At 32.8% G+C, this 25,421-nt stretch overlaps 3 protein-coding genes across 4 annotated transcripts; 1 reads left to right on the forward strand and 2 right to left on the reverse strand.

The window, feature by feature from the left end:
• Positions 1–894: 894 nt before the first annotated feature.
• Positions 895–6,305, forward strand: LOC112801385 (light-mediated development protein DET1). Of its 2 annotated transcripts, none has more exons than XM_025844081.3 (12): positions 895–1,184; positions 1,900–2,008; positions 2,396–2,823; positions 2,962–3,190; positions 3,413–3,586; positions 4,395–4,463; positions 4,582–4,638; positions 4,974–5,060; positions 5,146–5,310; positions 5,440–5,535; positions 5,679–5,778; positions 5,923–6,305. In XM_025844081.3, exons 2-12 carry the CDS (start codon positions 1,934–1,936, stop codon positions 6,075–6,077), a joined length of 1,635 nt encoding a protein of 544 aa, XP_025699866.1. In that variant the 5' UTR covers positions 895–1,184; positions 1,900–1,933; the 3' UTR covers positions 6,078–6,305. The 2 variants fall into 2 exon arrangements, with proteins under 2 accessions (XP_025699866.1, XP_025699867.1); XM_025844082.3 differs by having other exon boundaries at positions 4,980–5,060.
• LOC112801386 (uncharacterized) lies at positions 6,243–9,163 on the reverse strand. Its single transcript, XM_025844083.3, has 3 exons — positions 8,705–9,163; positions 7,076–7,298; positions 6,243–6,946 (listed from the first exon to the last, which is right to left on the reverse strand). Exons 1-3 carry the CDS (start codon positions 8,993–8,995, stop codon positions 6,564–6,566), a joined length of 897 nt encoding a protein of 298 aa, XP_025699868.2. The 5' UTR covers positions 8,996–9,163; the 3' UTR covers positions 6,243–6,563.
• Positions 9,164–18,733: 9,570 nt separating this feature from the next.
• On the reverse strand, positions 18,734–19,708 carry LOC140184905 (uncharacterized). The gene has a single exon (XM_072238104.1). It carries the CDS (start codon positions 19,706–19,708, stop codon positions 18,734–18,736), a length of 975 nt encoding a protein of 324 aa, XP_072094205.1.
• Between the last annotated feature and the right edge of the window lie 5,713 nt (positions 19,709–25,421).

Genomic DNA, 25,421 nt, shown 5'->3' on the forward strand with positions numbered 1-25,421 from the left:
ACGAGATCAGCATTTGCTAGAAGAATCCAACGACGCCACCAAGAGAGCCAACAACGGACGAACTCCGCGCCGGCTGACCACGGAACGCCAACAACGAATAAGATCGGTAATGGAGCTACTGAGTCCGCCCACGAGGAAACAATACAAGATCAGCACCATGCATGAAGGTTCCGAGCACAGCATGGAGGTTCAATATCAATGGCGAATCGAGGACAGCTCCATTTCCAAGAAGAAGATTGGCTCCGCAGGCTAGAATCGGGTAGTGAGGGTTGAGAGATGAGCGAATCAAGTTTCTGGGTGGAGGGTTCAGGGCTTGGGCGGGTACGGGTTGTGGGCCGGGTCAGTCTTCTGGCCCATGGCCAAGTCCAAAAAAAAAAAAAAAGATTCACACAAAAAAAATTGGAAATTTCAAAAAACATTTTATAAAAGTTTATCCACAAACAAATTATGCGAAACTATTTAGAGGGTACATAGAAGTATAAGCATGTATGTATTTAAAAGGATTACTAGATTAATAAGCATAACTATTATTTTTTGGGTGCTATCATAACTGTGCATTGATTCTTTCAAGTTTCAATATCAGATTAATTAAAATAATGATTATTTTATTTTATTTATACATATTCTTAAATAATTCAATTTAAAAATAATAAAAATATTTTATATATAATTAAAAAATAATATTAAAAGAATTTAGAGTAAAACCATCACAAAATATATAATATAAAAATAAGAGTGTACAAGAATATCTAATCATATATTTGTAATAATATAAAAAATAACTTTTTTTTAAATATATAGCTAAAAAAATATGTTCATACATAAATTTAATTAAATAACTGAATAAATAAAATAAAATGATTTATAACGTGAATAGATAAATATTAAAGTCATAATACAAATGGGTGTGATCTTATCCAGAGGAGGTTGGAGGGGAAATGGAGAACGGAAAGAAAAGGAGGGAAATTGTTTGTGGTGTTTGGATGCTCTGTCTCACTCACAAGACGCGTGGACGTGGTGATGTCATACGCCAAATACTCCCTTCTCTTCTTCCTTCTCATTATATTATCATTACTCTCTCTCTCTCTCTCCAATCCCCTAATTTCATTTCTCTTCTCGCGACGCCAGTGGCAGTGTGCACAGTGGGTGGTTTCTTCTTCTTCTTCTCTGCTCATTCTTCACTCGTAACTTCTCAACCCTTCCTTCTTTCTTGTTCTAATTGTATCTCCTTTAAATTAATGCTGAATACTCCTACTTTTATTCTGAATATATTCATTTTTTCGCTCTCATTTCCGAGAATCTCAATACTAATTCTCAACGTCTTCCTTTAACAATTGCATCCGTCATCTGATACCCAATGCTCTTGCTATTTCCTAATGCTTCCTCTTCTCTTCCCTTCCGTAACAATTAGTATAGTTTACCAAATTTCTACGATGAAGATTACGCTGCCCTTTTTTCACTGTCTTCCCAATTTCTTTTTTTTCTACGAGGAAATTACTATTTTGCTCAGGATTTGAGTTTACTTATTTATTTATATAATTTTACATATGTAGATTAATGTGATATGCCGAGGGTTATTGATGTGAACTGTGAAGTGTATGGACCAATGATGGATCATTTTATAGTAACTGTCAAGTTCTGAACAAATATGTCTTTAAGTTTTGATTTTGACTTTCAAGGGTGTTGTTATTATCTTTCTCTTTCTTTTCACGGTGGCTACCCTAAATGTTTACCTTTGATGTAAAAATAGCATTGCTCTCTTGACATAGGGTTCTCATTCCTTGACTGGAGCCATCGATTTACAGAAAACTTATTATATACTAATGATATTAGAACTAATGGTTCCGTATAAATGACTTGCCTGACATGATAATTTCATTTTCTTTGCTTTGCTTTCAGTACGAATAAGTTTTCGAGTTTGTGAGAAGCTTTAATGTTCTTCAAAAGCAGTAATATTACAGCTAGGATTTTCGATCGTCAGATTTGCACTCCTGCTCCTGGCACCAGTGTAATTTCTTCTTGCTACGTATTATATTAAGATGGTTTCTTCTGTGAATTCTTACAACTTTGATCTTTCTTCGCCTCCTTCTAGTTTACTATGTTATTTGGTGAAATATAATCAATAATGTGAACACAAATATTAAGGATGATTACCAATATTTATGCTTAGCTACACGAGGTAGTACGCATTTCAGGGAAGGAATTGATCTTAGTGTTTGTTATTGTTTGTGTTTGTTTTCGTTGTTTTGATAGGAGTTGGGTGGGTAAATGCCGAACTACATCTTAGAAATTTTTCAACTAGCTTGGTGGGAAATTTTGGAATTGCTGTCTTGTTCCTCTGTTGAAGGAACCTGAATTGAATTTAATTTTTGCAGGTGTCATTTAATTCTTGCAGGTTCATTATGCCAGGAAGTTCTATGAAAACTTGGTACCAAGTTACACGGTATACGAGGTTGAATGCCCAGACCATTCATTTCGTAAATTCACTGATGATGGTCAATACCTTATAAGTTTTAGCAGAAATCAGCAAGAGCTGATTGTTTATAGGCCTAGATGGCTATCATTTTCATGCAAAGATGAAGACTGTGACAACCATGATTTGCCATTGAAAGCAAAGAGATTTGAGAGTTTTTTCACTCAATTATATTGTGTACCACTTGCTTCTTGCAATGAACTCATATGTAAAGACTTCTTTCTTTATATGGAGAGTAATAAATTTGGACTGTTTGCCACTTCTACGGCCCAAGTTCATGATGCACCTGCTGTTGGAGGAGCTGTCCAGGGTGTCCCTTCAATAGAAAAGATAACTTTCCACCTCTTGAGGTGTTTATTCATCTTTCTCTTATATCCACGAACACACGCACATGCATGCACATTTCAAATAAAATAAAAAACCATATTTAGGTTACTTTCTAATTACATCTCTATTCATTTCTCTTTTCGGTCTCCTATTATATATAGGTTGGAAGATGGATTTGTCCTCGATGAGAAAGTCTTCTGTAACGACTACGTTAATTTGGCCCATAACTTGGGTGTGTTCTTGTATGATGACCTATTGACAATTGTATCACTTCGCTATCAAATAATACACATTCTCCAAATAAGGGACTCTGGAAACCTTGTTCATGTACGTGCTATTGGGGAATTCTGCCGTGAAGATGATGAACTTTTTCTCAATTCTAATGCTCAGGTCAGTCCTTTCATTCTATGCTGTTCGCAGTGCCATTAGATAAATCTACATGTTTTCTTCCTTTTTGGAACATGATGACTGGATTAAAGAATGTTTATCTTTGATAGTCATTACATCCTTCCTCAATTGTTAAGCCATATGAGCTCAATATTTTTATAACTTTTATACTCTGCCAGCACATTTTTATTTGCTGTAGCTCTTTCATGTGTCATTTTTTGACAGGGCATGGCACTTTCTGACAAAAACAAACAGCAGCAGCTTCTTGGGAATCACATTTATAATAACATACACCAAGCACAGCCTAATCCAGGGAATTCTTTTCTAAGTGGTATAAAGCAGCGATTACTTTCATTCATGTTCCGGGGACTATGGAATGAAGAAACCGATGATACCTTGGTTGGTTTTCTAAAGTTAAACTTTGGTTTGCTCTTCCTGCTCCCTCCATGTATTCTCTTGCACTTCTCTTTTGCTTGTGTTTCAGACTTTCAGGCACTTCACTATCTTAAGATTACTTGACACGGAAATGGATCTTCTCCATTTTTTGTAACACTTGAGAAAATAAAGTGTGATCTCTCACCTTTAATTCTATAAGTGGGACCAAAATTAAATAGGAGAGAGAGGGCAATGAAGGGTGAGATTAAACACTGGACACCATCCAGTTTTTTTTTCACTGGAGAGGATCCACTCCCGACTTGACACATAGCCAGTTTTAAAACCTGAGTTTCTTTTCCCTTTCTTTTCTTCTTGATGCTGAAACTGCTTGCTGAGCAACCACTTATTGACTTTACTATTTGTGCAATTAATAATTGTAAACTAAAAAACACTTTTACAAAGAAGTCCTTTTTACTTTTCACTTGGTTGCTCCCCTAACTCATCTATAATTACCAGAAACTGTTAAGATGAATATATACATGGAAACATTCTAAAATCTGAAACCAGGACCGTATTATACTGTATTACATTCTTTATAGACTATATAAAATGGATATTGGTGGTATAAAGGACTGCATCTTGATACTTTCTCGAATTTTTATCATTTCCATTTCTTCTAATTTCTATCAGCAATAATTGTTATCATGATTTCACGAGTTTCTGCAACATATTTGGTTACCATCTTTATCTATATTGCTATCTTCTTGGGTCTATTTTTTTTTTCCAATATGTATAAATTCATTGTTTTTAAATTTTTTCCCCCTATTCACAGAGGGTCCAAAAAATCAGGCAGAAATTTTACTTCCACTTTCAAGATTATTGTGATTTGATTATCTGGAAGGTATGAACTTTGGGATTTATTCACTTCGAATGACTCTTTTATCGGAGCTTTATCATCAGGCAATGACATACAGTGAGTTATGCATGTAACAAATTTTATGTATTCAACTCCTGAACAGGTGCAGTTCTTAGACCGACACCACTTGCTAATCAAGTTTGGCAGTGTAGATGGAGGGGTGAGTTTGCTCCTCTTTTTAATATATATACTAAAAGCATATTTCACGCTTTGAGTGTCAGAATTTTAGCAACAGTGACTTAACTCTTTAACCCTAGATCATAGTATCTCATACAATGTGAGGGACTGACTCTAAATTTTTAATACCCCAAGTCTTTTTGTGCGACTGCTTATATCGCTGACAAGTGACAATTTGATCTTGTTATTAAAATGAGGCAAACTGATGTTTTGGCTGTAGCTGATAAGTCTTGCAGAAATTTTCAATGCATAGAGTGGAGGGGTACGTACCCTTTGCTGAAATAATATGACAAATGTGTTGATCTTTCATGTTTGAAGCGCCAGGTGTCCCGACATGCTGATACACACCCTGCTTTTGTTGCTGTGTATAACATGGATACAACTGAAATCGTATCTTTTTATCAGGTAAATTTGTTTTTCATGTGCTTTCTCATTGTTGTGTCTTTGTTTCCCCTTCAAATTCCTGACTCGTTTATACATATACTATCAGAATTCAGCAGACGAACTTTATATGCTGTTTGAGCAGTTCTGTGACCATTTCTATGCAACATCAAGAAATTCAATGCATATGAACTTCATATCATCTCATTCAAATAATATTCATGCCCTCGAACAGCTAAGGAGCATAAAAGATAAGGCAAGCAGCTCTTCACAGGTACATTTTTGTTGTTGGTTGTAACCTTGTGATAGCCTACTCCCTTCCTTGCCCCTTACATAAAAGAAAACAAAAGGCGTACATGGTGTGCTGACTTATTCTCTGTAAATTCTGTTTCCTGTTATGCAGTTTATGAAGAAGATGCTATCCTCATTGCCTTTCAGCTGCCAGTCACTGAGTCCTTCTCCTTACTTTGACCAATCTCTTTTCCGGTTTGACGATAAGGTCTGCTTTTGTTGCATGCATTTAAACATACACATGGACATACGTGCACAAATCTCATGCAAAATGTTCTCCTTTATGATGAAGTTTCAATTTTCGCTTATTACGGTTTATCTTCTTAAAATCATCTCGTCATTGCATTGCAGCTGATTTCTGCAACTGATAGGCATAAGCAGTCAACTGACCATCCAATCAAGTTCATTTTAAGAAGGCATCCATATTCCCTCAGGTTTAAGATCAAACCAGGTATGCATTTTCCCATGCTCAAAACTTCATTGCCTCCTGGTTGTGTGCTGGCCTGTAATGTGTATATGTAATCCGTTCCACTGTGGTATACCTGCTAAACCTGAACTTGAAAACTTCATTTCACGTTTGAAATTTATTATTTAGGCCCTGAAGCTGGTAGTATGGATGGTCGTGCCAAGAAGATCTCTTGGTTTCTTTTTCACCCGGTTTTGCCTCTTGCTCTCTCTGTTCAACAGACTTTGATCATGCAGCCCCCACTTGTAAATATTTCAGTTGTAAATATTCACTTTCGAAGATGAGCCTACTGCATTGCTTTAATCCGACAGTTACCTGTGACTTTAACTGAATCAAGAGTATGTTTATTCGCTCATATTGTAGTGATTGCTGTGACGAGTGGCATTTTTTTTTGTAATTTTGGTCAACTATTAAGTTTTGAAAATTTGAATGAGTCATTGACACATGTATCAAGTAAAACATGTTGAAGCCCCTTTTGCAAAGGCTTCTCTTATGTAATTTTTTTTCTGGTATCTGTTGGCACTCATGATAATAGTGCAAAGCTTATGCCTCATACACGTAAATTGACCTTGGTCAAATTAGACCAAACCATTTACAACACAAAACTGAGTTTCTACTACATAACTTGGTACATTAAATTATGCTACTTCTAGGGTTGTATAAGTAGCTCCGCTGGGGGATCAAATCCTACTACAACTACAAGGTCTCAATTCAAAATCCTTCTGCAAAAGCCACCATTGGGATTCAACCTTCACCTAACTCAATTACTTTCATGTGACTAGCACAGAAGGAGTACCAGAAATTCTCAGGTAAGGTTCATTAGCTGGAATATCACCCGTGGAATTTTCTAAAGTCAATGTTTGATTGAAGCCTGACCACTTCATTTGCATGAATCCACTCTTCCTCCATGGACCAATGTGCATTTTCTTCTCTTTCAATGACTTTTTGGCAGCTTCACACATGACTCGAACGATGGCAGTTAAGCATTCTGGCTTCCCGACATAAAGTTCTGGCAAACAGGATACAAGTTTCTGGTATGCTTTACCAGCTGTTGCTATCTTAAACTGGTCCCTGAACTCAAGTTCAACTAGAAACGTGATCTGCTTCTTCCTTGTTACAGTGTTTGCTATCACTTCAATAAACTCGTGAGACCCTATAATTACAAAAGCAACAGACCCAATTAAACCTTCGTATTAAACATTATATCTTTTTTAATTACTTTTAAGGTAATTATGTTAGAAGATTCTGTAAAAGGTTTTATTCCAAAATCAAACTCATATACCTCCAGGAAACTTTTTTGTGGTTCCCCATTTGGATATCCGAAGTCTTGTATTGAACCCTTTGTGGCAGAGCATATCAACTACTTGTCTTCTGAAGCAGGTGGTGCAATGTGAAGAGTTTGGCTTGAAGCAGCTACAAAAATCTGAATTCTTAACCTCCTTTATTATTTGACCTACCTCTTGCCTCAATTTCGACCCTGCTGACTGATACCTCTCCATAATTTCCTGAAATCAATAATAAAATTACTTGTCTTAATTGAATCCAACTCAAAATAATAAAGTGAGTGTTACAAAAATGTGATGTTAAAAAGCATTCTCCAATAAAATTGAGACGAAGTCGAAGACTTGACCCGAGTCAACTCTAAGATGACCATGAAACGTGCAAACATGCACAGTGGAGTATGGTTAAGAAAACATCCTTTTCGTATTCAAGTGCATAGATAATTAGATATTAGATGTTAGTGGACAAATCAGAATTGTGCATCGTTGTTTGTGGTTTTAACTATCTTTGTCCTTTTGCTATCTGCGGTGTAATTTTAGATTAATTCATACAGAGCCGTGTTGTTCATATGCTGATTCCATTTTCATAGATTGGCTGTTTACTTACAACCTTCCATTGTGGAATAAAAATATTCCGGAATATCCACGAGGTATATTCCCATATTTAAATATCGAATAGTTTCGTGTGAAAGAGTGAAAAAATTATTTTTATATCATAAAATGTTAGATAATCTATTTATTTTATATTTGAGTTAATTCTCTATCTTTTTTTAAACTAAAAATAATGGTCTTTTAACATTCTTATTTTATATTTATTTTAAATAATTTTATTTTAGTTTTTACTTTTATATATACACTAACTAAATTGTCTCTTGGTTTTATTTAGTAAAATTTTAAGTGTAGTTTTTCAAAAAGAAAATTGATTCTGGTCATTACTTTTCAAAATTGTCAATATGTATAAGTATAAAATCAAATTTTAAGAAAATTATATTACATATGCACTAAAAATTGTTTATTAATTAATTATTTGTATAAAATACATATTATATTATAAATAATATATATAAAAAAATATATAAATACATAATGGCTTATTTTTTACGTACATAACATTTTTTTGTTTTTAAAAATATTTTGTTAAGGTTAAAATTTAGAACATATTCTATGACATTTAAAAAATATTTAGAATAGGTAATTATATAGCCTTTTTCTATTTTTGTTGGCATGTATATGAGAATAGGAAACCAATTTCTTCCTATGCTGGCGCTCTCACATTTGTTAATTCATACCCAACCATTGTTGCCTCCTGAGGGTTGGTAATTTATCTTACATCAATTAACGAATCCGATAACTCATTTAACCCCTTTCTTTTTCAGAAACAAAACAACTAAAATCAAATAATTAAATATAGAAAGAAGATAATCTATAGGCTATAGCTGATTAAGATACCAGCTAGTATATGCAAATTCAAATAAAATTTAATGATGCTTAATTTACTGTGTTAATCAAAATAAGCAAAAATAAGAATACTAATAAAATTGTTTTAATTTGCTTTTAGTTAATTATAAACAAAACCAAAAAAAAAAAAAAACAAGTTCCAAAATGAATGATGATGAAGAATCTATGTATACCTGAAGCAGTGCCACCTGAGATTCCCAATACAAGGTTGTTTCCGCCAGCGAATTGCCGCCGGAGTGGCCGCCACCGAGGCTTTCGGAATACAAGAGATCCTCCATAGAAGAGTGACATTCGTATTGTTCTTCTTCTTCATCATCATCCATGAACATGGACACTTTCTCTTCCAAGCTCTCCATGCAAGAAAGAATTTGCAAAGGAATTGAAATAATAAAAATAAAAAAGGGTGGAAGAAGAGAAACACAACAAAATGCGCTCTTCTTACAAGAAAATGAGCAACAACACATGGACCTATTTATAGGCTTACAATTTGTAATAAGAATAATGGACGTCAGGTTAGTTAATTAGTTAGTTAAGGGTAAAATTATTAAATAAATAAATGTCTTCACCGTTTTCACAATTTGTAATTTCAAGAATACCCTTATTTGTGTGGTTAATTATTAGTTCTCCAACTCGAATAAAAATGATCGCATTTCGTAGTTAATGTAATGAACATAGAAAACAAAAACATCTAAAATAAGAGATTAGTAAAATAATAAAAGTGAGAGATTATTATTTATTATTGAATTTGTAATTTTTATTATATGTAAGTTTTATTATCTTAATTTAAGAGTAATTATTTTTTATTTTATTACTTTATTAATTTTATCTTTTTAAAAGAATTTAATCCAAAAAAAAATTTTAAAATGAGAAGTGTTTATACCCTAATCCAACGCTAAGGCTCAAATACAAATAAGATAAAAATGCCTAATTCACAGATTGGTCTCTCCCGTAACCGACCTCCTCCAAAGAGGCCGGGGTCAACACAAACATCACTCCAATGAAGTCAAGACCAAGGATTGGCTATAACACTTATTCAAATAAGTAACTGCCCATAAAATCTTTCAACCCACTTCCAGGAGTCATATCTCAACTTCTCTAAGATAAAGGGACGGTTATCATCCTTAAAAGGTGGAATTACTCCAACGGTGGTTATTGGTTCATCACTATAAATATACTGACACTCCTCAGGTATCACTAAGTTCTAATACTCTCTAAATCTGCTTACCCCTTTGCTAACTTAGACATCAGAGTGTCTTTGCAGGCACCACTCCCCATTCCTTCATACACACAAGTCGAACGACTAAATATCCATTTTGGTTCTTGAGATTCACGCGATTAACTATTTTGGTCCCTGAAATTCAAAATTACCTATACCGGTCCTTTAGATTCAAGTTTAGGCACTAATATGGTCCCTTGCCTCTTTTCGGTGATGACTAGGCAAATGGAGTGCTCAGATGACACCCATCCTGCCACGTTGGATGATGGGTAAACCACGTCGTTTATCCTTGGCACCTAAACAAGTCAGAAATGTCGTCGTTTTGTATATAAAGGGAGAAAAACAATGGAGATCCAAAATAAAGTATTCGTCTTCTTCTCTACCTCATCTATTCTTCATTTCTAACTTGTTTGGACACCAAAAGTAAACGATGTCATTTACTTATCATCCAGCGTAGCAGGGAGGGTGCAATCTCAGCACTTCGTTTGCCTAGTCATCGTCGGAAAGAATTGAGGGACCATATTGGTGTCTGGACTTGAATCTGGAGGACCAACATAGGTAATTTTGAATTTCAGAGACCAAAATGAGTAATCGCGTGAATCTCAGGGATCAAAATAGAAATTTAGTCTAAGTCGGACGACAACTCCCTGACATGAACCAAGTCAGAGACCTCCTACTTCAGACGATTGGGCCAGCCTTATCAGTCCAGCCCATCAATCTCCAGTTACCAATCGTAACAAGAAGATTTATAAAATAATAAAATAAAAAATTAATTATTATTAAATTTATACTTTTTTTTATCAAACATAAATTCTATAATTTTAATTTGAGGATTATTAGACATTTACTTTTTTACTAATTTTTTCATTGCACAGGAACTCGATTCAATATATATATATATATATTAACGTACGTCTCTTTACAATTATTCTTTTTCAAATTCATACCTTACTTTAAGTCAAACCTTAAAAAATACTAGACAAATATATCATTCACGAAGTGTGTATCAACTTTTAGGATATAAAGGATCCATTTAAAATAAAAACAGTTAAATTCATGAAGAATAGGAACTATCTGTTGTAAAATAAAAGATATATAAAATAAAGTTGTATAAATAGAAGACTCTAGTATTAAAATAATTAGCTCAATAATAATTTATATATATAATAATATTATATGTTGTAATGTATATTTATATATATATATATATATATATATATATATATATATATATATATATACAAAGATAGAAATGAGTATAAAAAGTAAAGAGAGAGAGAATAGTATTTGTTTTTATTATTGCTATATGTATAAAGGGAGAGAGAATAATATTTAGTTGTTGTTATTGTGTGTTCAGAGGCTTAAGCCTCTCTCTATTTATACACATATGGAACACATTTTTTCACAGCTCATTTATTGAAGAACAAAACAATTTCTTCATTGAGAAACTGAGGCGCCCATATATTAATGGGCATCCAACTCAACTTCTTATCACAACACTCCCCCTTGAATGCCCATTTAGGATTATTGCCTCATTAAAATCTTACTAAAGGAAAATCCTGTGAAAAAAACCTTAGTGAAGGAAAAAGAGTACAATATCCTTTGTGATGGGGACTGCCTCGTTAAAAACCTTGTCAAGAAAAACCCAATGGGAAAAAAACCTGACCAAGGAAAAAAGAGTACAGTCTCCCCCTCATGCCGACATCATTTAATGTCTCGAAATCGGCGCATTCCAATCTCATATACCAATCTTTCAAAGGAGGATTTTGGGAGTGACTTTGTAAATAAATCTGCCAGATTGTCACTTGAGCGGATCTGTTGGACATCAATTGTCCATTGATTTTGAAGATCATGAGTGAAGAAGAATTTGGGAGAAATATGCTTTGTTCTTTCACCTTTGATGTATCCACCCTTAAGTTGAGCAATGCATGCTGTATTATCTTCAAACAGGACAGTTGGAGCTATCTTATGATCAATCAGTCCACATGATGACAGAATATATTGAATCAGACTCCTCAGCCAAAAATACTCGCGACTAGCTTCATGAATTGCAAGATTTCAGCATGATTATAGGAGGTTGCTGCTATCGTCTGTTTCGTGGACCTCCATGATATAGCTGTTCCACCATATGTAAACAGATATCCTGTTTGAGATCTCCCTTTATGTGGATCAGACAAGTATCCGGCATCTGCATAGCCAACTAGTTGTGACTTGGATCCATAGGGATAAAACAATCCCATATCAACCGTTCCATGAAGATATCGAAAAATTTGTTTGATTCCACTCCAATGTCTTCTGGTTGGAGAGGAACTATACCTTACTAGTAAATTCACCGCGAATGATATGTCAGGTCGCGTATTATTAGCAAGATACATTAGTGCTCCAATGGCACTAAGATATGGTACTTCAGGACCAAGGATATCTTCATTTTCTTCTTTAGGGCGGAATCGATCCTTTTTCACATCCAAAGATCTTACGATCATTGGGGTACTCAAGGGATGTGACTTATCCATATAAAAGCTTTTTAAGATATTTTCTGTGTATGTTGTTTGATGAATAAAGATCCCGTCTTTTATATGCTCGATCTGCAGGCCGAGACAAAATTTAGTTTTTCCAAGATCTTTCATCTCAAACTCTTCTTTTAGAGTTTTTATAATTGTTGGAATCTCTTTAGGAGTCCCAATGATATTTAAATCATCAACGTACACAGCAATTATAACGAATCCAGATGCAGATTTCTTTATAAAAACACATGGATAGATATCATCATTCTTGAATCCGTTTTTGGCCAGATACTCAGTAAGACGATTATACCACATTCGTCCAGATTGCTTTAGACCATATAAAGATCTTTGCAATTTGACTGAGTATAACCCTTGCGAATATTCATTGGATGGTTTAGATATTTTTAGTCCTTCAGGGACTTTCATATAGATATCCCGATCTAATGAGCCGTATAAATAGGCTGTTATCACATCCATTAAATGCATATGCAGTTTATGATATGCAGATAAACTGACCAAATAACGCAATGTTATCGCATCCACTACAGGGGAATACGTTTCTTCATAATCTATACCGGGTGTTTGTGAAAAACCTTGTGCCACAAGTCGGGCTTTATAGCGCACAACTTCATTTTTTTCATTTCGTTTTCTCACAAATACCCACTTATATCTAACCGGTTTTACATCTTCAGGTGTACGGACTATAGGTCCAAAGACTTCACGTTTTGCAAGTGAGTCTAATTCAGCCTTCATGGCTTCTTTCCATTTTGGCCAATCTTTCCTTTGTCGACATTCTTCGACTAATCTTGGCTCAAGATCCTTACTTTCATACATGATATTTAATGCCACATTATATGAAAATATTTCATTAACAATTGTCTTATTTCGGTCCCATCTCTCTCCTGTAAAGACATAATTTATCGAGATCTCGTCATTTTCACAATTTTCAGGTACCTGAACGTCTTCTGGCGTTATATCAGAATTCTGGACAACTGCAGGTGTCTCTACTATGTCTTTTTCAACAGGAATATTATTTATCTCTTTTCTCTTTCAAGGATTTTTGTCTTTGGAACCGACAGGCCTGCCACGCTTCTGGCGTGAATTTGCTTCAGTGGCTACTTGTCCTATTGGGACATCCATTCGAATTGGGGCATTTTTCGCTGGTATATAAGATTTAGTTATCCTCTTTGTATCGGAAAATGCATCAGGCAATTCATTTGCTATTCTTTGCAAATGTATAATCTTTTGAACTTCCAGTTCACATTGCCCTGATCGAGGATCTAAATGCATCAACGATGACGCATTCCAGTTAAGTTCCTTTTCAGGAAGCTTATTCTCTTCCCCTAATGTTGGAAATTTTGATTCATCAAAATGACAATCCGCAAACCGGGCTTTAAATACATCTCCAGTTTGTATCTCAAGATACGTCACTATAGAGGGAGAATCATATCCAACATATATCCCCAATTTTCTTTGGGGTCCCATTTTGGTGCGATTAGGTGGTGCAATGGGAACATATATCGCACACCCAAATATTCTTAAATGGGAAACATTTGGCTGCTGGCCAAAAGCTAATTGCATAGGAGAGAATTGATGGTAACTCGTTGCCTCAAACGAATAAGTGCTGCGGCATGTAAAATAGCATGCCCCCAAACCGAGGTTGGGAGATTTGTTCTCATAAGTAAGGGTCTAGCAATTAATTGGAGGCGTTTAATAAGTGATTCTGCTAACCTATTTTGTGTGTGAACATAAGCTACTGGATGTTCAACACTTATTCCATTAGCCATACAATAAGCATCAAAAGCTTGGAAAGTAAATTCACCAGCATTATCAAGACGAATTGCTTTGATTGGATTTTCTTAAAATTGTGCTTTTAATCGAATAATTTGAGCCAGTAATCTCGCAAACGCCAGGTTGCGAGAAGATAATAAGCACACATGTGACCATCTCGAAGATGCGTCTATTAGGACCATAAAATATCTAAAAGATCCACATGGTGGATGAATAGGTCCACATATATCACCTTGAATCATTTCTAGGAATTCAGGGGACTCAAATCCAATCTTTACTGCTGATGGCCTTAAAATTAACTTTCCCTGAGAACATGCAGCACAACAAAATTCACTAGTTTTAAGAATCTTCTGGTTCTTTAGTGAATGTCCATGAGAGTTTTCAATAATTCTCCTCATCATGGTTGTTCCCGGATGACCCAATCTATCATGCCAAGTTATGAACTCATTTGAGCTAGTAAACTTCTGGTTTACAATGACATGTGATTCAATTGCACTAATCTTGGTATAATACAACCCAGATGAAAGTGAGGGTAATTTTTCTAATATAACTTTCTTATTTGAATCATGAGTTGTGATACATAAATACTCATGATTTCCCTCATTCATCGTTTCAATATGATATCCATTTCGGCGAATATCTTTGAAACTCAACAAGTTCCTCAGAGACTTGGTAGATAATAGTGCATTATTTATTATAAATTTTGTTCCTCCAGGAAACAAAATTATAGCTCTTCCGGAGCCTTCTATACATTGCTTGAGCCAATAATAGTATTAACATATTCCTCTTTTGGCACAAGATGGGTAAAATATATATCACTTTTGAGAATAGTGTGCGAACTTGCACTATCCGCAAGGCATACATCTTCATTACATATCCTTGCCATTCTCTTCAAAAACAAATAATAATAAAATGAGTAGTATGCACAGTTAAATTGAATACTTGATCAGAATTATTTTTCTAAGAAACACTGTACATAAAATAATGTCATATACTAAAATTTTATTTTAAAATTTGACACATTTAATAATTTCAAAATTCATAAACATTAATATTTCATTATTTATGTACATCACATTTGAAACTTAAATACATAGAAAATAAAACTTAACAATAAGTTCTTTACATTATTCATAGATACTTCACAATCCCACATATTAAACTATTCCATCATTAATCAAATGACCAATATTTCCTTCAGGATCCTCAAAGAAATCAGATACATCATAATGAGTGGTGGAATTTTCAGCATCATTTGAAACAAAATTCGACTCTTTTTCCTTGTCGTCCTTTTTCAAAGATGCCTGGTAAAGATCGACTAGGTGCTTTGGGGTACGACAGGTACGTGACCAATGGCCCTTTCCACCACAACGGAAACACTTATCCTCTGTTGATTTATTCTACCCGATATTTCTTTCTTTATCCCACTTCTGGTGAGATCCTTTCTTTTGAATATAATTCTTTTTCCTTCCATAATTTTTATTATTATTAAAACCTTGCCATTTACCTCTTCTGGGGTAATTTGCCACATTTACTTCAGGAAATGGGGCAGCGCCAGCTGGGCGCGCTTCATGATTTTTCAATAACAACTCATTATTGCGTTCAGCAACAAGAAGGCAAGAAATTAACTCAGAATATTTTTTAAACCCTTTCTCTCGATACTGCTGCTGCAGGAGCACATTTGAGGCATGGAAGGTTGAGAAAGTTTTCTCCAACATATCATGATCAGTTATTTTTTTCCCACACATTTTCATTCATGAGGTAATTCGAAACATTGCAGAATTATATTCATTTATAGATTTAAAATCTTGTAAACGCAAATGCGTCCATTCATATCGGGCTTGAGGAAGTATCACCGTTTTCTGATGATTATACCTTTCTTCAAGGTCTTTCCAAAGATCTGCAGGATCTTTTAATGTGAGATATTCATTTTCAACCCTTCGTCAAGATGACGACGAAGAAAAATCATGGCTTTGGCTTTATCCTTCTGGGATGCATTATTTTCAACCTTAATGGTATCTCCAAGATCCATTGAATCAAGATGAATTTCAGCATCTAATATCCATGATAAATAATTGTTTCCAGATATATCAAGAGCATTGAATTCAAGATAAGAGAGTTTCGACATAATGAAAATTGTTACCTGAGTCTTCCTAAAAATTTGATCAGAGTCTCGTGCTGATAACGTGTTGTAAAATAAAAGATATATAAAATAAAGTTGTATAAATAGAAGACTCTAGAATTAAAATAATTAGCTCAATAATAATTTATATATATATAATAATATTATATGTTGTAATATATATATATATATATATATATATATATATATATATATATATATATATATATATATATACAACGATAGAAAAGAGTATAAAAAATAAAGAGAGAGAGAATAGCATTTGCTTTTATTATTGCTATGTGTATAAAGGGAGAGAGAATAATATTTAGTTGTTGTTATTGTGTGTTCAAAGGCTTAAGCCTCTCTCTATTTATACACATATGGAACACATTTTTCCACAACTCATTTATTGAAGAACAAAACAATTTCTTCATTGAGAAACTGAGGCGCCCATATATTAATGGACATCCAACTCAACTCCTTATCACAACACTATCATTATAGGTGCCACTACTGTGTACACTCTTTTTTGAATTAATTACCAATTAAGTATTTGAAGAATTTAACCGCCGACAAAAAAAATTTTCTAAAATATATTATTAATAAAATAATTTTTTAATAATTTAAAAATACGATAAAAAATTAATAGATATTATATTTTTTGTAAGTAATAAAAAAATTTATATTTAAAACGATTAATCTAATAAATTTAAATTTTTGTGGTATTATTTAAATAAATATTTAAAAAGTACACATAAAAATTGAAATAAATATAGTCATTCACAATTAAAAAAAATTTGCTTAATAAAAAATTATCAAATTTTAAAAATAAAAAATCTTATTTTTTTAATAATAATTTTAAAATTTTGTATCAAAATTTAATTTTTAAAATTATTTTTTAAAATATATATTTAATATTTATTTTTTTATCATATTTTTATATCGTTCATGAATTTATTTATTGTTAATATATTCTAAAATTTATTTTGTTAACGACGTGAATTTTTGAATATCATTTTGATAATTTTTTTTCTCTAAGAAAACAATACTTTACTAAGTTCCCATTATTATCCAAGAATATTATTACCCCTGCACGCGCAATTTAAACTACTTTTGAGGTGTTTAATTCTTTCAACTACAAATCATTCCACTTTTGTATTTTGGCTGAAACCTTATGATACTGAAGAAAAATATCTTGCAATTTCCATTTAATTTGTCAAATATTATATCACCACAATTATTTACGTGTGGTGGTGCTGAAATAAGAAGTTGTCGTCAACCAGTCGTTTCATTAATGAATAATTAATTAATTAATTGAGGGGAACAAACTCTTTGATCGCAGGGACAAGAAAAAGAATCAGCAGAGGCGAATTAAGAACCAAATAAATAAAGGCCACTCTTCTATATCAGATATTTCTGAACTCGTAAGGCTAAACGGAGTACACAATGTTTTGCATAGAAATTTAGAAACAGATTCTTTTATTATTGCAGGCTACTTTTTACTTCGGTGGATTGTGGACAAGTTTTTATTTAATTCTCCGTGTCATGCACAGAATCTTAAATTGAAAATCATTTTTATCATATTAATTAGACTTTAATTTTATGCACACCATATGAATAATTTTATATAGTGCTGTAATTAAATTCATATATCTATATAATTTTTAAAGAGTTAATTATTAATTTAGTACTCAAAAAATTCAAGCATTAATAAAAAAAGTCTCTACAAAATATTATTGACAAATTAATCTTAAATAATTTAAAAATGTAATAAAAATAATTAATAAATATTATAATTTTTACTAGTAAGATATCTGCATGGTGCACGGACAATATATATGCGGATTTAAATAATGTGAATGTAAAGAATTGTTAGTTATTTTATTTGGTGTAGAAAAAAAAACGATCATCTTTAATATTTGTAAAATTTAAAGTAAATGGTAAACATTTCAATAAAAAAAAAGAGACATGAAAAAAATTAGACTATTTTAGTGTTGTTTGTAAATGCAGTGATAATATGAAATAATAGCTTAAAGTATTTGAAATATAATTCCATCAAATTGATTGAGTAAGGTTCGATTTATATTAAATATGAATATTGAAGAAATACTATAATGAAAGAAATAATAGTTTGAGAGTACGATAAATAGTTGTGAACTGATAAGTTACAGTCGCTAACAATTGCAAAAAAAAAAAAAAAAACTGAAAATGGTAAAAATATGAAAAGGATATAAGATTGTAGTAATAAAGTTATCAATAAATAGTTAGGGTTGGATAAGCAAAAATGAATGCATAGAGAAATTATGTAATAATAAAAATATACTTGATGCTGAACACATTGTCATATATTTCTAAAGATTTCATGGTAAACAATATTTTTCACTTCATCAACTTCTAAAGTTGCCTTCCTATCGGTGGATTTCGTGGAAAAATAGGTTGTGACGCGATCACTTCCTTTATTTACATATTTGAACAAATACTTGATAGATCTTGACTGATTACACCATTCCATGTTAATGTGAGCATGGTATTTTAGCAACAACATTTTATTATGTGGCATGACATATCAGTTGTCTAGATGAATTTCTAAAACTTTCACTATGTGTCTATTGTCTAGATGCTTATATACTAGGTAACCATCTTCATCAACTATAGTAATTTCATTGAACTTTTTAGGGAAATGACGGGTGCAACGACCTTCTTCCATGCAAGGCAAAGTTGGTTTGCTAATATCACATGGACTATGAAGCATAAAACTTTTTACAGCTTCGTAATATGCATTGTCAACATCAGGATCAGGAATTTTAGCACATATGATTTTGTCTATGTCTGCAGGGATTGGATATTTATCTTGTTCATTAAAGAATAATATATGTGCATGTGAGAGTCTCCTCTTTTGGAATTCTATTGTGTAGATAACTGGAAAAAATAGCATAACGCATATGGTGTTAACATCTCTAACATTGAATGATGAAGAATTATGGAACATGGTAGGGATAAATACGTGAAATATATATGTACGTTTCGTACCTGCTTTTGTAGAACCAAATAATTTGTTGTATCTAAGATCTTTAATAATCTTGTCCACTTTAACCTTGAATAGTTTGTAAATCATGTTTGGCATGTCCTTTGGTTTGACTTTATGCATTCTGCAGTACCGTTGTATTTTGTCCCATTGCGGATTGTAAGTAAAAGTGATGAATAAATCTGGATAACTAACACATCTACATATTGCCAGGGCATCTTGATAATTTTGAATCATGTATCTTAGTCCACCAGTAAATGTTACTGCCAATATAATTCTCTTACCCTTTGAGGCAGCGTTGGTCTCGCTGTTGAAAATGGCATCCCGAATCCCGTTGTAGATCTCAACTCTAAAGTCGATTTGGTGGGTGTAAATAAATTTCAATCTAGCGCTTTCAACTATTGAGAATGCATCAACTAAGAATTTTTGGAATAAGCGGTGGGAATGTAAAAGGACATCGTTGTGTGAAGGTTGATCTTGGATTCGAAATGCGAAAAAAGTCACGCATTGTGACATGCTTGTCTTCATCTATTGGTTTTTGCTTAGCTTTGTTCAACACAATATCTTCTCTCCATCCATCTTCACCATAAGGGAATAAAAGAGGATATTGTAAGCCTAGATAAGACGGGTGGAACTTTGTTATTCTTTGAGGCGACCTTGATTTCTCAACAATAATATCTTGTTCTTTCATGGATCCATCGAAATCACCGACAATTAAAGCAGCAACCTCAAACACTGAAGGAAATTTATATTCCTTCCATCTTTTCTTCTTTTAGCAGTGAGTCAAAGGCAAACAAAATTATTGGCGTTTGCTACGGGTGCATTGCGAGCAAGTCGGAAAGACTTTGCAAGGACGTTGTGATCGTCCAACGTAGTTCTGATGGTAGAGACAATATCCGCATGAAGCTTGTTTAACTGATCATTATAGCTACAAAAAATGGCAGAAAGTATGTAAATATGATGTCTGCAATCCTTATGAATCAAATGTGATTGCTATGTTCGAACCTTTAATAAAATTGTATGAAAAATGACCTGATAGCAGTGATTCTATTTCGAATCTCATTTTCAGTGTCGTATATGTATAATTGAGAAAATTTTGCTACTCTTCCTTTTGGTGGAAGCAAGCTCCCCATTAAATGGTAATTTTGGCCATACAGAATAAAGGTTGGGGACCCACGGCTTTGGTAATCGTCCTTTGTATTTTATCTCCGAATGATGTGAAAGCAAACATACTATTATAGCTCCTAATGTTTGATCGAAAGTGTTTCACTTTTTTAGTGCTGTTGAAGTAAAGCTTCTTAATGAATCAGGAGGTTCTTGCAGCATAGAAAGTTGGACTTGATCTTGTCGGCAGCATAGGCTAAACTTTGGACATTTAGGTTTGTAGTGCTTTTCTATGCGCTCTATACCAGAATATAGCTTTGCAGTGTTCGCATGTAAAGGTCGGATCTCCAATATCCCAATAATCTATGGAAAGGAAATAGGCATTGGACAATGTGTGTTAAGCTCGAAAAAGAGACCATAGTGAAATTAAATATAGTAAGGTTCAACATACCAAGTTAACTGGTAATTGTTGAGAATATGTTTATTTAATGTATCATTGATAGATATTCAAATCATACAATATATATATATGTTAAGACTTTTGATAAATAAGTTTTTGTCATATGAATTTAGGTTGCATAAGACTGTAATTACTATTAAAATCTTATAGTATACCATCGAGTATCATGTTGTGGCACAAAATGTTTATAAGTAATTTTAAACCTCGCTTAGGTTTAAAATTATGAAGTGTGGAGATGCAAAGGAAAAATGAAGATAGGGATTGTATAACTATAATTTAAACAACTTGTCTCTTATATATATATATATATATATATATATATATATATATATATATATATAGGGGATGTATCTAGATTAATTTTTATATGAGAATGTGAGAATGCATTTATAGCCATTAAATTAATCGGAAAAGCTCTGCATACAAGTAATTAGGGCTTGTAAGCATTATAAGTCAATTAACCACTAACCCCCCAAAACGTGCTCCTAGTATTACGTCCCTTACACGCGCTATATAACAGATCCCACGTTTCCTTCTTCGTTCTCCTTCTTTCCAAATTTCTTCGTTCTTCTTCTCGCGCGTCTTCCCCTGCTTTTTTGATCGTTCTTTTCCCCTACTTTCTCACTGGTTTGTTCTTCGTCATTGACAAGAGTTCCTTTCAATTTTCTGATTTCTGAAATCAAAATTTGAACTCATTTTGAAGATAATGGATGATTCAACCTCAGATTGTCAGCTGAATTAGGGCAAAGTGGATTATGAATTTGAATCTAATGAAGTTCCTGAGGTTTGATTTACATACGATTACTCTGAATTTTGTTGCAGTTATTTGTATAGCATTGTATAGCTGACTAATTCATGAACATTGACTATGAAATTAACGCGTGAACATAAATCTGTGGATTGAATCTAATGTATTAGTTTTGATTAATTATCTGCAATTTATAGCAGACGCTCGGGTGTAGATCAGAATTTTTTGGGTGTATTTTAGGGGGAAGTGTGGGTGTATTTACAGTTTATGGCTTTTTTGTTATTTTAGTTGAGTTGTTGTCGTTCGGGTGTATTATATCAGACATGATTGGGTGTATTTTTAGTTTTTGACATGGTGTATTCTACAGCCTCTCTCTGTTGTTGATGACCAATTTATTCCCAAGGTTGGAATGACCTTTACCATCCTTGAAGATGTTGGAAAATTTTACAGGAACTATGCCAAGGCTGCAGGTTTTTCTACAAGAGTTCAAAGTACAAATAGAAAGGAAAACAAGATTAAGAATCAATTGATTACATGTAGCAGAGAGGGAAAATGAAAATCTAAAATATCTCCGACCGAGAAGACGAATCTGACAGCCGGTTTAAACTGTCCTGCAAGAATTTATATACACACATTGAAGGATGTTGGTGCTTGGATCATTTCAAAGGTTGTGCTGGATCATTCACACCCTTGCTGTCTAAGTAAAGCAGATATACTCAAACAGCACAGGAAACTAAGCAAAGATCCTCAAGGATGTGCTATGAATTATCAGTTCAGGGTACCAGCAGCAGCGGATAACTCTTTGGGTGTATAGTTACAGAATATGGGTGTAAAAGCACTATTGTTTTGGGTGTATTTTTGTGAATTTTCTTGTGTTTCACATTTTACATATATATACATATATATATTTTACAATATGCTGTTTATATTATAAAATATTGTTTGTTTTTTTTATTATGGTTTAAGGGTTTAAGGGTTTAGGGTTTTAGGTTTTAGGGTTTAGGATTTAGGGTTTAGGGTTTTAGGGTGTAAGGGTTTAGGGTTTAGTGTTTAGGTTTTGGGTTTAGTGTTTAGGGTTTAGGGTTTTAGGGTTTAGGGTTTATGGTTTAGGATTTAGAGTTTAGGGTTTTAGGGATAAAGCATCAGGGGGATAGAATTTTGTGTGTATATTCAACTTTATTTGGGTGTAAAAAATGTCAGGTCATGGGTGTATATTTGGTTTGATGTTTTCCTTCATATTATAGTACCTGTAATTCAGACATTTGGTTTAAGATTTTAGGATTTAGGGTTTAGGGTTTAGAGTTTAGGGTTTAGCGTTTAGAGTTTAGGGTTTAGGGTTTTAGGGTTTAGGTTTTAGGTTTTAGGGTTTAGGGTTTAGGGTTTTAGGGTTTAGTTTTTTAGGGTTTAGGGTTTAGGGTTTAGGTTTTAGTGTCTAGGGTTTAGGGTTCAGGGTTTTAGGGATAAAGCATCAGGGGGATAGAATTTTGGGTGTATATTTAACTTTCTTTGGGTGTAAAAAATGTTAGGTCATGGGTGTATATTTGGTTTGATGTTTTCTTTCATATTATTGTACTTGTAATTCAGACATTTTGAATACAGCAGAGAGAATTTTACTCATAATTGAAAAATTTTTACAGCATGTGTTCAATTTATTACATTAATCAGTTACATCAATCATATAATAGTTACATTAATCAGTGTCAATATCCTTAGAATCTATCTGACACTTGGGTGTAAGTTGTGTATTCGTTTGCATTAATCAGTGGCGGGATGTGCATAAGGCCACCAAATCCCAAATTCCTAAAAATTGTTTTTTTCTCCTCGCTCATGTTTATGAATTTCTCATTTAACAAACGGGTTGTACACTTAAGGTCTTTGGTTTGCTGTAAACAAAGCAAAATTATAGTCAGATATAGTAAAACCTAAAAGAACATAGAAGAACAGCAAAATTATAGTCAGATATATTTCTATTATATAAAACTGATTTCATTTAAGACATATATTTGTTCTTATATTTTTTTCAGCTTGGTTTCTGGCTGTCATTGTTTCTAAAATGAAAAATACACCCATAGATATTAGTAAAATACACCCATAGATATGAATCAGATACACCCTTAGATATCAGTCAGATACACCCATAAATATCAGTAAGATACACCCATACATATGATTCAGATACACCCATACATATGAGTCAGATACACCCATAGATATCAGTTAGATATTACTCAAACATGCATTAATATACAACGTCAAGCAATATTACAAGGTGAAGCAATATACACCCATGGATAAGCAAATATTAGAACAGTTGCAAGTGATCACTATACTACAGTATATCAGTTCAGAAATATACACCCAACAAAATACTCTATATACATCCACCAAATCAAGCAATATACTTCCAAAAATCAATTACCAGAAGAACTAGAACAACAAGAACAGTAACACCTAAAACAACTAAAAAGAACAGTATAACCTAGAACTAAGAATAACATTAAAACCTAGAACAAGTAGAACATTAAAAACTGTAAAACCTAGAAGAACGTAGAAGAACAGTAAAACCTAGAAAAATATAGAAGAACAGTAAAACCTAGTTTTTCGTTTTCGAAATCTGGAAAATATAGAATATGAGTAAAGTAGTAACGTAACATACCTTGAGTATTATAACTTTGTTTTTTCTGGAGATTGTTGATCGAGAGTTCTATGTTGTGTTGATGGAGAGTTTTGATCTTCGTGACGAGTGCTATCTCTGCAGTTTGGAATGTTGCTCGAAAATGGACGGTTTGTGTTTTCTTCGAACAGGTTGGAGAAGTGGAAGATTGCGCCATTAAGGAGCGCTATTTGCGAAGAGAAATCCTTTGAGTGGGGCGCGTGCAATTTACGCTCCATTCAAACTGAGATGAGTGCGCATGTGAATGATGTGTGAACTGAGAATTTATAAAACTTGTAAGGCATTTTTTCTTGTATGTGTAGCTGGCCCGTAAATTAATTTAAATGGATAAAATTAAATCTACCTCAGTAATGGTATAGTAAAAATGCATTTATTATAATCATTAAATTAATGTGTGAATACATTTATAATCATTACATCTATAGCCATTGTTTTTAATTTCTATTAAAATTACCTAATAAATAAATTAAAATGATTAGATTTCTTTATCCAAATAAAATTAAAAGTATTTTTGATAAGTGAATCTATATTATAAAAATTTATACAAACATAAAATAGAACTTCTTAAAATATATATTTTTTAAAAAATGAAAAAATAATTCAACCACGCTTACAACGCCATATTTTCGATCTCCTTTTGTTTTTTTCTTCCGTATTAAATAACTTATCTTTAGATTTACGATTAAAAAATTATTCAAATATATAAATCCAATTGAATAATTATGTAAAATTTTTTATATTATTAATATATCAAAATTAATTTAAAAAAACATAAAAAATATTGATTTGTTTAATCTTTTGATAAAAGTATTTTTTGAATTTATTAATAATAAAAATAACAGAAATAAATATACTGTTTGCAAATAGTAAATGACTTATGTAACTAACAAATTATTTGTGTATTTACTATTTGTTAGTCATATAAGACATTAGTTAATAAATCTCCAAAGGATATAACAGTTATTAAGATACAGTATACAATGCAAATAAATGATCATGAACCGTACTGCATATATCTGAATCATTAATTTGTGAATTCAACAGGGTAGTAACTATGGTTAGGATAAATTATTCTTACTTATACGATAACCATAAGGAGTATATACAGTATATCCATTCAAATATACATCGACGAAAAGATATATTCTTAAGCCTCTCCCATTAAAAATTAGATTCTGAAAGATCTCAGGGTAGACACTGTAAGAATCAAAAGGATGAAGGTGGCAAAATTGATAAGTAAAGC

Source organism: Arachis hypogaea, chromosome 5 (assembly GCF_003086295.3).
Source record: "Arachis hypogaea cultivar Tifrunner chromosome 5, arahy.Tifrunner.gnm2.J5K5, whole genome shotgun sequence".
Lineage (NCBI taxonomy): Eukaryota > Viridiplantae > Streptophyta > Magnoliopsida > Fabales > Fabaceae > Arachis > Arachis hypogaea.

Bases quoted from the DNA above. Each gene is read 5' to 3' on its own strand.
- LOC112801385 (XM_025844081.3), top strand. From the start codon at position 1,934: ATGTTCTTCAAAAGCAGTAATATTACAGCTAGGATTTTCGATCGTCAG. The intron at 3,587-4,394 runs GTTGGTTTTCTA...CCCTATTCACAG, and splicing joins AAGAAACCGATGATACCTTG to AGGGTCCAAAAAATCAGGCA. The intron at 5,311-5,439 runs GTACATTTTTGT...CCTGTTATGCAG, and splicing joins AGGCAAGCAGCTCTTCACAG to TTTATGAAGAAGATGCTATC.
- LOC112801386 (XM_025844083.3), bottom strand. From the start codon at position 8,995: ATGTGTTGTTGCTCATTTTCTTGTAAGAAGAGCGCATTTTGTTGTGTT. The intron at 7,299-8,704 runs GTATACATAGAT...TATTGATTTCAG, and splicing joins CTCAGGTGGCACTGCTTCAG to GAAATTATGGAGAGGTATCA. The intron at 6,947-7,075 runs GTATATGAGTTT...TTGTAATTATAG, and splicing joins CACAAAAAAGTTTCCTGGAG to GGTCTCACGAGTTTATTGAA.
- LOC140184905 (XM_072238104.1), bottom strand. From the start codon at position 19,708: ATGTCACAATGCGTGACTTTTTTCGCATTTCGAATCCAAGATCAACCT.